At 48.2% G+C, this 13576-nt stretch overlaps 1 protein-coding gene across 3 annotated transcripts in view; it reads right to left on the reverse strand.

The window, feature by feature from the left end:
• Window positions 1-13576, reverse strand: part of NPAS2 (neuronal PAS domain protein 2) — a 162818-nt gene that overhangs the window by 19449 nt on the left and 129793 nt on the right. For all 3 annotated transcript variants that reach the window (XM_063078202.1, XM_063078204.1, XM_063078203.1), the window contains 5 exons: window positions 12988-13106; window positions 12269-12351; window positions 11411-11517; window positions 7877-8024; window positions 6277-6361 (listed from right to left, as the gene is read on the reverse strand). In XM_063078202.1, coding sequence (XP_062934272.1) covers window positions 6277-6361; window positions 7877-8024; window positions 11411-11517; window positions 12269-12351; window positions 12988-13106 — 542 coding nt within the window. The remainder of the gene's footprint in view (window positions 1-6276; window positions 6362-7876; window positions 8025-11410; window positions 11518-12268; window positions 12352-12987; window positions 13107-13576) is intronic.

Consider the following 13576-nt stretch of genomic DNA (forward strand, 5'->3'; position numbering starts at 1 on the left):
GTACACAGTTAAGTAACAGAGAAGTCATCGAGTGGCTCACAGCCTAGGAGCAGCATTTATTACGCTTTCTCACCTTTCATTTTGGTTTTTTACATTTTCATAACTTACTCTGCATTTTATTTTTTCCTTAAAATTGTCACCTCATCCCCCAGAATCCTGGCTTTCTGAGAAGAGAGGAAGAGTTGGGTTCTAGGAATAAGGTTGCTGTTGGCACCAGATTGTTAATGCATCCAATGAAACAAATGCCTCCTTCCAGGCACGTCCCACACTGCCTCCCACGGCAGCCTCAGTGATCCCCTGTGCAGAACAGGCAAAGGGCCAATAGTTTCCTATCTTTTGACCTCTGGCTCCTAACTGATCCTGGCTCCCAGGAGGTCTCTGCCTCACATATAGCATGATGAGAAAATGACTGTGACCGTCCGACCCCGAGTGACCATCTCTCCATCCTGCATGGCTTAGATGTCATAAGCACACAAAAATGGGGGTTAGGATCATATTTAAGCAAAAGAAAACTTTTCATAGTGATTACTCTCCTGAGCCATGTTCCTACCAAGTCTTAAGAAGGATGGAAATTTCCAGCATCGACTGGGCTACGTTGACAGGCTGGTCAATATCCCATGGTCTCAGGCATGAAATCGCATGTGTATGAGTCTACGTGGCTGTTCTGTCTCTTGAGTCACGGCCCCAGTGAGGGTGGACACTGTGTGTGTGCGCAAGTGGGGCTGAGTGATTGCTACGAGACCCACAGGACTTTGCACGAAACAGAATTTCAGGCTGTACCTGGATATGTTATAATGTCAATTCTGACACTGTGCTCAGTCACAGAGTCTCCCCCCCTGGATCAGGCCCCTCAGTGGGGTGCCTGGACCACAGCTGTTTACAAATTGTGTCTTCCCGGCCAGCAGAGAAATAAGTCCAGGAAGTGAGAGTCAGCACCGAAAGACTTTACAGCCATGTGACATCACTGCACATCACATCCCAGCATGGGAATTCGCATTTACAGATGTGGTGGTCAGTGCAGATTTTTTTTTTTTTTTTTTTTTTTTTGTCGTTTTTTCGTGACCGGCGCTCAGCCAGTGAGTGCACCGGTCATTCCTATATAGGATCCAAACCCGCGGCGGGAGCGTCGCCGCGCTCCCAGCGCAGCACTCTACCGAGTGCGCCACGGGCTCGGCCCTAAAATTAAAAAAATAAACTGGTCCGTCACCACAGATGGTTTGAGAAGCTCTGTCCTAGAGCTTCTATTTACTTATTTATTATTATTATTTTTTAAATATTTTTTTATTGGATCATAATTGATTATACATATTTTGGGAGTTCAATGTTGATGTATGTCGATCAAATCTATTATTATAAATCATATTCTTTATGACCCTTATCAAATCTCTCCCCATCCCCTTCACCCTCCCCCGGCCCACCTCGGATAACCCTAGATTTCTTTTCTCCTTTAGAAAGAGTTACAGTTACTTTGTTGATCTGTTGCCTAGATGATCTGTCCAATGCTGAGAGAGGTGATCAGGTCCCCCACTATTATCATAGAGCAGATGCTGCTTCTATCACTCTGGAATGGGCTTTGTGGAGAGAGACATCCTCTTCTTTTCTTTGGTCTCTGCTGGTGACTCTCCTTGTGACAATGCACTTGAGTGGCTGTCAGGCCATCTGCATGGTGGTTGTGGTGTCTAGCCACTTTTCTGGCAGCTGTGGCTATTGTGCTGAATTTGTGGGCCACCCACATGGAAGTGGTGTTTTCTGTGTGCTCCTTGCCTGGATGCAGGAGGATGGGCCGTCTCTGGATCCATGCCTCAGGACCCCAGGCAGGCCCCACAGCAGCTGCGGCACACTTGCTTGCAAGAGGAGGGGTCAGTTCTGGCTCCACATCTCAGAACCTGGGCAGGCCCTGTGGCAGCGGCGATGTGCCTGGTTGCAGGAGGAGGGGTCAGTCCCCGGTTCCATCTGTTTTTACATTCTAAGATGTTGTTGCAGAGCATTTGTGTGGGAGGGGGAGAGGGAATGGGGGAAGGAAATAGGGTGGCAGAAGGAGGAAGGAGGGGGGTGTGGTTGAGGCTGGTGGTAACCCCTCATTCTTGCAGGGGAGACCAGGAGGCTTCCAGTGGTGGCTTCATCATTGCTGAGCTGAGTGCAGATGTCAGGGAGGTGTGGCTGAATCCCTCAGCCCCCCTCTACCCCGACTTGGGAGCATGGGGTGTTTCCTGTGGCAGCTCAGTTGTAGTCACCACAATGGTTGTGGGTGTTGGGGGGCATGGCTGCAGCCCCCAGCCCTCCCCATCCCTGGCTCGGGGTCTCAGGGGGCTTCCAGTCCTTCTAGGTTTTATAGGTGTTCTTTGGTGAAGTGAGATCTTTACTAGTTAATATCAAACTTTGTCTCTGATCTGTGAGTATTTTGTTTTTTCTTTCAGTTCTGTGTTGGATTATTCGCTGTTCCCACCACTTAAGCTTTGCACTGGAACTAATTTGTCGTCCTTTGCTTGCTTCTAAAATGAGGGAACTTCCTGTGGGGACCAGCACTTGAGCTCTGTGGTTGAGCTAAATTGCTGTTTTGCTGCTGATTCCCTGGGGAAGGCTTTTTATGCAGCTTAGGTTTTAATGGTTGACTTTATAGCACTTCCAGGTCTTGTGAGATCCATACACCTCAGTTGTGTAGAAACTCTGGTCTGGACCTGAATCTTTTCAGCAAACTGCTCCCCTGCAGTTCTGTATTTCCGACCAGTCTACACAGGGTGGTCCTGCGCTGACTGGAGGGCAGATTGGCTGTCCCTGCTGTGCCCCAATGTTCCTGGGGTGGCCCGTTTCCCGCACCACCCGTATTCCAAATACTTCCCATGGGACGGGCCGTGTGCTGGTCCCTTGTGATGACTCACTGGCCTCAGAGTGGCTTCTATTTTCTGTTGCTGTAGCTCCTCGCTTCTAAGTGGGTCCACGGGAACCCTGTTAGTGGTCTTGCTGTCCTGGGGGCCACCAAGGCTTTCTTCTCCCCTGCCACCTCCAAGCAACTTCATACTAAGGGCACAGCTGTAGCTTTTGCCATCTCTTGCTTCATGTACTCACCAGCTCCAGCCTTGAAGCAGTCGAGGCATGAAATGGTAGGAGCAGTCCTTTCTTTCTTTCATTGCGGCTTCTCCTGCCTTCAAGCACTCTGCAGGTCTCTCCTCCTCTTCCCCTGAGCTCCAGTGGCCCCAGCTTGGCTGTCATTGCTTTTTAGTAGTCATAAATTGATTGATTTGTGGGAGAGAGTGATGTTAGGGACAGTCTATTCCGCCATCTTGACCGGAAGCTCTAGAGCTTTTATTTTAAAGGGGGTTCCTAACCTGGCGCTGGAGATTGTATTTGTCTTTATTCATATGTGCGTTTTTTTGAGATAATGCACCAAGGGCCCTAGGATTCCGGAAGGATCAGAAACCTCCCTGGTGAATTTCCAACTGTCTTCAGCGTGATGTGTGGTGTGTCTAACACCTACCATTAACAGTTTAATTCTGTTCTCTGACACGAAGCATGATGTATTACGTGATGGAGCTGGGTCATAAACACATCCATAAACACCCACAGCTGAATTGCACCAGTGTGCTGGAGATAAATAACCACCTCACACACTGTGTGTGGCATGTTGGCTGGGAGGAGTTGCTCTCTGATCTTCAAATGAGATTTCTCCTTCCTCCCCGCATGGTCCTTGAGGGTGGAGAAGTGCTTTTGTTTGATCACAGCAGGTAGAAAGGCTGATCCACTGCTGCTGCACTAGCCTCTGGCCAAAGACTGGATTCTAGGTCACTGGACACCCTGGAACTTGAACTTCACCAGTTCTTTTCACATTTTTTTAAAAGTTTATTTATTTATTAATATTATTTTTTTACATTCTAAGATGTTGTTGCAGAGCAGTTGGAAGGGAGAGGGGAAGGCAAAAGGAAACAGGGTGGGAGAAGAAGGAAGGAGGGGTGGCATGGTTAAAGCTGGTGGCACCTCCTCATTCTTGCACTGAAGATAATGGCTTCCAGCAGTTGCTTGGTCATTACTGGGCTAGATGCATATGTTAGGGGTGTGTGGCTGAAGCCCCTGGTCCCCCACTGCCCTGGCTTTGGAGCCAGGGGCGCCTCCTGCGGCAGTTGGGTGGTTGTCGCTGGGCTGGTTGTGGGTGTCGGGGTGGTGTGGCCAAGGCCCGAGGCCCCCCACCACCCTAGCCTGGGAGCCAGGGGTGCTTCCTGTGGTGGCCTAATGGTCATCGCTGGGCTGGTTTCAGAAGGCGGGGGGCATGGCTGAGGGTCCTAGCCCTCTCTGTTCCCTGCTTGGGCACCCAGGGGGCTTCTGGTCCTTTTAGGTTTTACAGGTGTTCTTTGGTGAAGTGAGACCTTTACTAGTTAATATCAAGCTTTGTCTCTGATCTGTGGGTATTTTGTTTTTTCTTTCAGTTTTGCATTGCATTATTCACTGTTCACACCATTTAAACTCTATGCCAGAACTAATTTGTTGTCCTTTGCTTACTTCTAAAATGGAGGAACTTCCTGTGGGAACCAGCACTTGAGCTGTGTGCTTGAGCTAAATTGCTGTTTTCCTGCTGATTCCCTGGGGAAGGCTTTTTGTGCAGCTCAGGTTTTAATTGTTAACCTTATGTGTACTTCTGGGTCTTGTGAGGTCTGGTACTCTTGGGTTGTGTGGAAACTCTGGTCTGGGCCTGAATCTTTTCAGCAAACTGCACCCCTGCAGATCTGTCTCCACTGAGTGGTCCTGCACTGATTGGGGAGCAGATCAGCTGTCCTTGCTGAGCCCCAATATTCTCCCAGTAGCCTGTCTCCTCCACTGCCCATGCTCCAAACACTTCCCATGGGATGGGCTGTGCACCAGTCCCTTGTGATGACTCACTGGCCTCTGAGTGGCTCCTTTTTTCAGTTGTTGTGGCCCCTTGCTCCTATGAGGGTCCACGGGAACCCTGTTAGTGGTCTTGCTGGCCCGGGGGCCACCATGGCCCTCTTCTCCTCTGCCGCCTCCAAGCAACATCATAGGAAGGGCACAGCTGCAGCTTTTTCTGGCTCCTGCTCCGTGTGCTCATCAGCTCCAGCCTGGATGCGGCTGGGGCTCAAAATGGTAGGAGCAGTCTATTCTTTCTCTCATTGTGGCTTCTCCTGCCTTCATGCACTCTGCAGGTCTCTCCTCCTCTTCACCTGAGCTATAGTGGCCCAAGCTTGGCTGTTATTGCTTTTTAATAGATGTAAATTCATTGATTTGTTGGAGAGAGTGACACTGGGGACTGTCTATTCCACCATCTTGACCAGAAGTCCCAAACTTCACCAGTTCTGAGAGGCACTCTCCTACCCACATTTGAGCATATCTAAAACTGGGAAATGTCCTTCAACTGATAAAAAGAAATCCTCATTTCACGCATTAATGGGCAGCATTTTCTGTTTCTCACTGGGAGGTAAAATAGTGGTGGATCTTCCAGTTGATGGCTTTTGGCTGTGATGAGATACAACACTCCCTCTCTTTCTTGCTCTCTCTTTCTCCCCACCCCAACATTTGTGTCTCTTTAAGAATGACCTTTGAGGAACAGGGCTCTGGTCTACTAGCAGACGGTCTCTAAGGTTCCCTTGAATTGTCTGACAAACCAGGAGAAGCCTGGCTGGGGGACCAGAGAGCTGGGGTGAAGAGGAGGAGCCATCAGGCTTTGTGGAGGGAAAGGCCTTTTTATAGGGGAGCCCCCGGCACAGAGCTGTTAACTGAGACCCCCCGACATAGAAGGTGCACCTGACAACCGGGAGGCTGCGTGAGGGGTGGTCTACCCACAGCACACCCGAGAATTGGAGGCAGAGCAGCAGACCTGGGCTAAGGGAGGGGCAGTGACACGCCAATTGTTCCATGTGTCAATGGGATGATGGACTAACTGTCCAGCTTTTTATCAGTGGGAGAAATACAACGTGGACTCCTCGCAGCTGTTCTCGTAAGCTTGGAAAGTCACCAAACCATTCTCTGGGTCCAGAGGCAGTTTCTAACCCAGCTCTGCACCTTCCAGCCCTCGGGTGCCCTCAGTGAGCTTCTCGTGCTTCTGTGCCCATCCGAAGAACGAGGGCAAGGACGGTGCCCACCTCGTGGGAAGGTCATGGGGGGTAAACAAGAAAATACCCGAAAAATACTTTGAACACCATGAGAATGTAGCAAATGCTCAATAAATATAAGCTGCCGTGTTTTTGCTATCACTATTTTTATGACAGCAGCTCATGGGAGGTTCTGCCTGGCCGAGTGTGGACTTTGTCCCCGCAGCAGGGACAAGCTTACCTTCAGTGCTGAGGGGCGGATGGCCTCGGACGGCGGGTCTTCCAAAGCCAGCTCCTGCCTCCTTTCCTCCCGGACGTCCGCGTAGCTGCTCAGGAAATCAAGAGACCACAGTGGACAGAGGACATGCCAGATGTTTCTAGTCCTCCCCCAAATCTCCAGATGTGACTGTCTTCAGAAACACATGTGCATCTAAAGGGTAAACTTCCGTCTTTAAAGCATTAGAACCTTTCTTAAACCTGCTCATGGGAGAGTGGCACCAAACTCTTTCAGTAATCACATTTCTCAGAGAGTTTCTCTCCAACAAACCTAGACCTGGCCAGACCCACCCGCTGAGTCTATGGACCCGCTTTTTCCACAGCGGGGGCATAAATCGATGCAATGTGTTGGTGCCGTGGTGGCCTCGCGTGTGAGACGCAGGCGGTGGGGGCCGGGGCAGGAGAGACAGCTCTCGGGAACATCCGTCCTTATTCATGCACTCTGTTCATGCCCTGCTTTCTCTGAGAGAGTTTCTGTCTAGATTTGGGGGTGGAGGATGGAAAGGGAGAGCCTAAAGAACAAGGTGTGGGTGATGTCCAGCCACCCCTGGGGCAAAGGGCCCCTGACCAGGCCCAGACCAGATGGCAGTGGGGGGACTGGCCGTGGAGTCAGACACCACCGGCTGCTGGAGTGCCCAAGGGAGGCTGGGAATGGAAGGTCGAGTACCCGAGCGTGGGCATGAGATGTGAGCAAGTGGGGTCGGGGTCACTGGCTGAGAAATGGCAGCCTTCCTCTCTCTTCCCGGACTGAGGAGGAGCGCTTGACCTGGTGCCCGCACGTAGGCACAGGTGTGTGTGCAGTGTCTGTCTGTCTCTCTAGTGCAATCCCTCTGCCCTTTCTGTACTCTTCTCTAGACCAGCTTAAAACTGATTTATGTTCTTAAAATTGCTGTATTGAGGTGGGAGAAGAATGACTTTCTCCTTCACCTTTGGGAGCTGAGGCCGCACACAGGACATGTCGATGAAATGCTGGACCTGCCACCTCCTTCGAAGCCCTGCTCACCCACCCTGGGCGGCGCTCCCCCACCCTGGGCGGCGCTCCCCCAGGCCACCAGGGACCGACCCACTGAGAGAACCTCTCCCACCCGCTGCCTGGCTGTTTTCCCAGCACCACCTCAGATGCCAGCAGGGGTTTTTAAGACATTAAAAATAAAGGGGAGTATGTGTTTGAGTTATTTAGAGGCAAAATTTTAATTTTCTCCTGCAAACAGTGACAAGGGAAGGCTGGGAATGGATAGAGATGAGAGGAAAATATGTAAGTAGGTCAGCGAAGCAGTAACTTACTAAGGAATATCCTGGCAGCCTGTGAGCTCGTGAGGCTTTCAAAGGGGCCCGAGTGAAAACGCGAGAGAAGTCTCAGCCCTGGGAGCAGAGCTGGGTGTGTAACTGGATGAGGCTGAGCTCTGGAATTGTTCTGTTAATGGCAGAACACAGCCCGGGCTTGATCCTCAGGGTCAGGAACCCCTGAGGCGGCTGCTGACTGGGTTTGGTGGGTGGTCAGCGACCTCATGCACCCCTCTCAGGTGCTGCAGGGACCTGGCCCAGACCCGCCGCCCGCACAGTACCTGACCACCGAGTGCGTGCACACGATGAACTCGGGCTTGGAGTTCCACTGATGGTAGGTGATGTAGTAGTGGGTCTGCAGCCAGATCCACTGCTGCCCCTTGGTCAGAAACCGGTAACAACATGACTTCCCTTTGCCAAACTGCATCACTGTTAGAAGAAAATGGATTCTTCATGTAACTAGCGTTAATGCCAGCAAGATCTTTCCCCCAAGAGTTACTGTTAAAATAGAAGCTTTCAAAAAGACAATTCCAAACGTTATTTCTCTGGTTGCACTGTATTTTAAGTGACTATCAGGATAATGATTGCCGTGAGCCATCCTGCTTTAAGGAACGGCATGGGAGCCTCAATGATACCCCTTGTTCTGCAGGCTACAAGGGGGTCCCATGTGTGTGGCCCGGCTCCATGGAAGTTCTTGTTTGTTCACCTTTGGTTGCTTGACAAGGCTTCCCAGAATTAATAGCCTAACCTTTTGGCTTAGTATGGCTTTGGGAAATTCCCTGGAGTTTCTCAAAGGACATGTTAAAATACATCAAAATTAACTGGTTTATTTAAAGGGCATTGTCAGTACTAAAGGTGTTTTTGATGCATGTTCCCAGTATGGCTTGGCTCCATTTAATTTTGTCATTAATCTTCCTTGTTAGTGATGTGTGCATGGACCCATCGTGGCTGTGGTCAGGCTCTTGTACGTGTGGAATGAAGTTATTCTGTTGGATTTCTATCTACATTCCCCCAGGGAGACAGTGGGTCTGGGTGCAGTAATGTTTATAACTAATTGATCATCAACCAGTTGCAGATTTCTTTGTTTCTCCCACTCCCATAGTTTCACTTGATTTTCCAAGAACATGTTGTTTCCCTAGTAATAATAAGAATGATATATTGCATTTTTGTTAGTTTGAGTAGGGTCATTTAACTTTTCACTTTGTTCCTTGTACTGTTCCCAGAGTCAATTGGTAAAAAAAATTAGAAAGTTTTACTATAAAGATGAATAGGTAAAATAATAAAAATATATAAAAGGGTTTTTGATATTAATAGATTTTGTTTAGATTAGTTTACAGCATAATTGTTTTTAATAGTAGTATAAAATATAATAGAGCGTTATAATCAAGTTTCATTATATAAAATCATGTTGTATATATTGTGATTTTGGTCATAAATTAGAATAATAAATATAAACATAAGACATTAAATTGTTAAATATAAGTATAAGTAAGATTTTTATAAGAATTTAGAATATAAGTTTATGTGTAAGTTTAAAAGGTCAAGAATTATGATTCAGACCAAAAGTCTGACGCTCTCTAATGCCAAGCATGCTGCTGTTGTATAGTTTCCTGGCCACAAGCCACAGGCTTTGGGGTGAACTACTGATGCATGAGAGGGTGCTTTTATCACAGCATGAATGCTTTGGAACATTCTGATTTTTCTTTTTCTATAGAGATAAAATAATAAATGTTTTGATTAAAAGATAAATCATCATGTAAAAGGTTAAGTAAAAAATATAAATAAAGCAAGATTCATGTGGACGTCATCCACACTTGCACTAGACATCTGTGGTCCATCTCTTTCTTTCCTCGCCGGCGCCACACCACCTATTCAGGTCCAACGAATCCTGCGGAGCTGGTCTCCGGCAAATGATAAACTAGAATGAATGCTTAAACAGTAGAAGAACAATTTACATACTTTCCCATGTGCTGAAAAGCTTAAAGAGATCCTCCAATAAGGACGGATGCAGACAGATTTTCAAGCTGAAAGTTTAATTAAAAAGAGGCCCAAGTTTTCCTGGTGCTCGTCTTTCTGAGGCAGCTAGAGCTGTCTTTGGAGCTGCAGAGACTGAGCACGGGAAGGAGCATCTAGACACTGGTAGAATTGGATCAAAAATAGACCTGACAGCCAGCACCCTCTGGACGGATTCTGTGGCTGTCAGCCAGCAGTTCATCCTCAGTCTACACCATTCTCAAAGAAAAAGTCTGGTACAGACGCCCCCACCTACACAGCTGCCTGGAGCCTTCTAGGGTTTGTCTACTGGTGGCTCCTCTGGGGGTGCCCAGGACAGAATGGGTGCTGACAGATTATTAGCCTGGGCAAGGCAGTAAAAGAAAGATGGACTATGGATCCAAGAAAGAACAATTTGGGTTTTACTGCTACAGCTCCTGGAATTTTAGCACCTCTTTACGCAAATAGTTAAGAGAAATCTTAGCTAGGAAACTAAACCTACAAAAGGAGCCACTGACTTGGAGAATGTGGTATCTGTAGAGGAGAGAAGCCCAGCAGACAGAGCAAGCAGGGCTTGCCCAAGCCATGGGCGAATCTTTCAGATGCCAGATGTAGTTCTTCAACCTGAGTGGCTTTTCTCTGTTAATAGATTCAGAAGGAGCTAAAGCAGTGTGCTTCTCAAATTTTAACGTGTGCACACATCACTGGGGGTCTTGTTAAAATGGATATTCTGAGTCAGCAGGCCTAGTCGGGGGAGATTGAGATTCACAAAACTCCATATGATGCCTATGCAGCTGGTCCGCAGACCACACTTTGAGGAGAAAGGGGTTAACAGTTTAAAGATTAGCCTTAAATTCTAGCAGCTGATCCAGATGGAACTCAAGCCTGTCCTTCCTTTAACAGGAGCAGCAGAGAAAAGAAAGTTCTAACAGATGCTCCAGACAAGGCATCTATTAACATATAATGTTGGTGGCCAATTCATGTATCAGAATCCACAGATCAATGTCACTACAAATGTTCCTGTTCAAAGCTAAGAGTTGGCAATGAAAAGACGACTTTCAGTGGTTAATTCCTGACTCCTCTCGCTAAGTGACAAGCTTGCAATTCTTGCTGCCCTACATCATGAGGTCTAACCCCCATATGCTTGCCAGCGTGTCCCCCTTTTTTGGCAGACAGCCTTCCCTGACCCCTCCAACAGCTGTGTGAGGGGTCCTTCTGAGCCCCCCAATATCCTGTGCACACCCCCCTCAATGCACTGACAACATCCTCTAAAGTCACCTATTTGAGGCTTTTCCAGAAGTTCCTGTAGTACCAGGAGCTTGAAAGGGCCCCAAGGAAGGATCATTTCCCCAAAAGCCCCTGGGCTGAGGCATCTGACCCTGCAGACGGCACAACGATGCAGTCATCTTTATGTGCCAGGCCGAGCTCAGCATTTGGCCTGTAGCTGGTGAGCAGTACATGCCTGCTGACTAAAGAACAGTTCTGTGAATTCAGTCTTCAAGATATACTGCAAACTTAAAATTCCTGGCATCGCCTTAGTTTCTTAATTAGGATTAAACAGAATGCCTATCTGGGAATATGCCACTGGGAAGGTGCTTCAGTTTGGGGTAAAGCCAATTCCAGGTGAAAACAAGACATAGGGGTAAATGCAGACAAGGACCTCCACCATGCGTGCCCCAGATCATTTCAGAGAAAACCAAGTCCGCTGCCTCAGAAGGAAACCAGGTAACAAGCAGAATTCCAGAGGCGCAGAGCCCCGCTGTCCAGGCCCCCATGGAGTGAGCTCGAGGCCCCTGTGCTGGAGCTGGGCAGATGGTACTTACGGTGCTGGTGGCACCTGGCCAGGAGCTCCAGGTCGTCGATGTGGTAGTAGTCGTAGCCCGAGGTTCCCAGCACTTCAAAAGGCAGGTATCCTATGATTGGAGGGGCCCTGCCCAAGGACACAGGGGAGGGAGTGTTCATCAGAGAGGAAACACACTGCAGGACTCATCGAGGTGGCCATGCCTTAGAACACTGAGGGTGCAGTTTGTGTGTTTAGTGATCACCCCAGAGGCCTCATTTCTCAAGAACAAGTGGAAGAAAAACTTTGCAATGGTCAAAACCAGAGACGCTGTGTTTTCCAAAGGGCTCAGCTTTTTTTTGGCATTTAGACACTCCGTTCTCTTGGCATATTCCGGCCCAAATAATAATAATAAACTATATCACTACTGAATAATTAAAAGCAGCTACACATTGGGTCAGCCCAATGCCAAAGTGTAATAAAAAATTAAAGGGTGGGGAGAGAAGATTTTTTAGTACTTAAGCTATGAATAATGTTACAAAAGAAAGAAAAAAAGATTGGGCTCAAGGATTAAAGGGGTGTTGAAAGAAAAAAAATGAGACGTTTCTCTCACATCTGTTCCTGCCTTACTGGGAGCTGGAAAGGGCCCCAAGCGGCAATCATTCCCTAAAATGCCCCTGGGCCGAGGCCTCTGACCCTAACACAGAGCGTACCCATGGAAGGGGCAAATGCAGTTGGAGGGAAACCATCTCATCCTTGGCCAGAAATAACTTTTCCTCCTGCCAGAAAGTCCGTTTCCTTCAACGGACCAGGCCCAACTTTTCTCTCCCAAGTTCAGCATGGTTCATGCAAACAACACTTGAAAAGGACCCAACCCAAATATGTTTTTCTTTTCACAAACCTGTGATCCAGAAATAAAAATTTCCATTCCAAGCTGTGCCTTGAAGTGAATTCCTCTAAAGGTTCGTCAACTATGCACATTTCCTGTATGGGAAGGGGAAAAAATGTTGCCTGCAGCGCTGGATGCTACCCTAGGTCTGTTCTAAAGGAGTGCACAGTGGGTAACAGAAGTTAAAATCATTTTGAGCAAGTCTCCAAGTTGCATTGGACTGAAACTCATCATCTGTAGCTAATTTCAGTATTAGCTGATACTAAATTTATTTCACAAGCTGAGGAAAAATACCTAGGAGCCAAAATGTCACACCACTCCCTTCCCATTACCTAGAAGTGTGGTAAACATGCGGAAAATGGCTTTTCATCTGAATCTGAATGACTAATTTAACTCAACCTTCATGCCATAGATGCTAGAGCAATCATAGATGAGAGAATACAGACCCACCCTCAGCTTTTTGACATTTGGTGAGAGGTGGGAAGAGCTACAGAGCTGGAGAGCAGCCTCTGCAGGCCGGGGGACACGGATGCTGACTTCACACAGAGGGACTTGCAGGAAACCAGTGTGAGGGGAAAGGCGGGCACAGAAACCAGACATTTCAGATTTTCAAAGCCAGTGACAACGTCATCATAATTTTATCCTCTCCCCTAAGGACAATGAATGCAATGTAACTAAATATGACTCAATTGCAAAAGCTCCACACCATGAATTCTCTCTCGGGTACTTGCCTTCAAGAATTGTGGGGTCGCCAGACGAACGGTGGCAATGAAGCAGACCTCCTTTCCTAGTGGCACCTGGCAAGGTCTTGAAAGGGCGTTGTCAAAGCCATTACAAGAGGGGCTAGGCACTGTGGGGAAGAAGAGGACACATAGGTGAGCCCTGTCTGGTGACAGTAGCCAACCGGTCCCTGGCACTTACTTTAAGCCAAGAACCACTCCCTGGGCTTCCTGTATATTAATTCATTTCATTCTTACAACAAGCCAGTGAAGTAGGTATCACTGCACGGATGAGGAAACTGAGGCAAAGAGTGGTGGAGTAACTTGTGCAAAGCCGAACAAGTGGCTAGTGGCAGAGCTGGGAGTTGTGTCTGTGCCGGGGACCGATGTATTATTGCACTGCCTCTCACTTCCACCGGTCCTAGAGCCCTTAGCTCATTGTGCTGGGAAGACACTCCACCACGTGAAGACAGCCTCGCTCCACATCCCGGCCCTGCGTGCTCACTGCAGCCGGTGTTCTAAGGGTGAGTTCCACATCAGATGGCGTTTCAGAGACCGACAGTCTCAGGGAAAGTAGTGGTGTCCCTGCATGCACTGATAC

Source organism: Cynocephalus volans, chromosome 14, assembly GCF_027409185.1.
Source record: "Cynocephalus volans isolate mCynVol1 chromosome 14, mCynVol1.pri, whole genome shotgun sequence".
Classification (NCBI taxonomy): domain Eukaryota; kingdom Metazoa; phylum Chordata; class Mammalia; order Dermoptera; family Cynocephalidae; genus Cynocephalus; species Cynocephalus volans.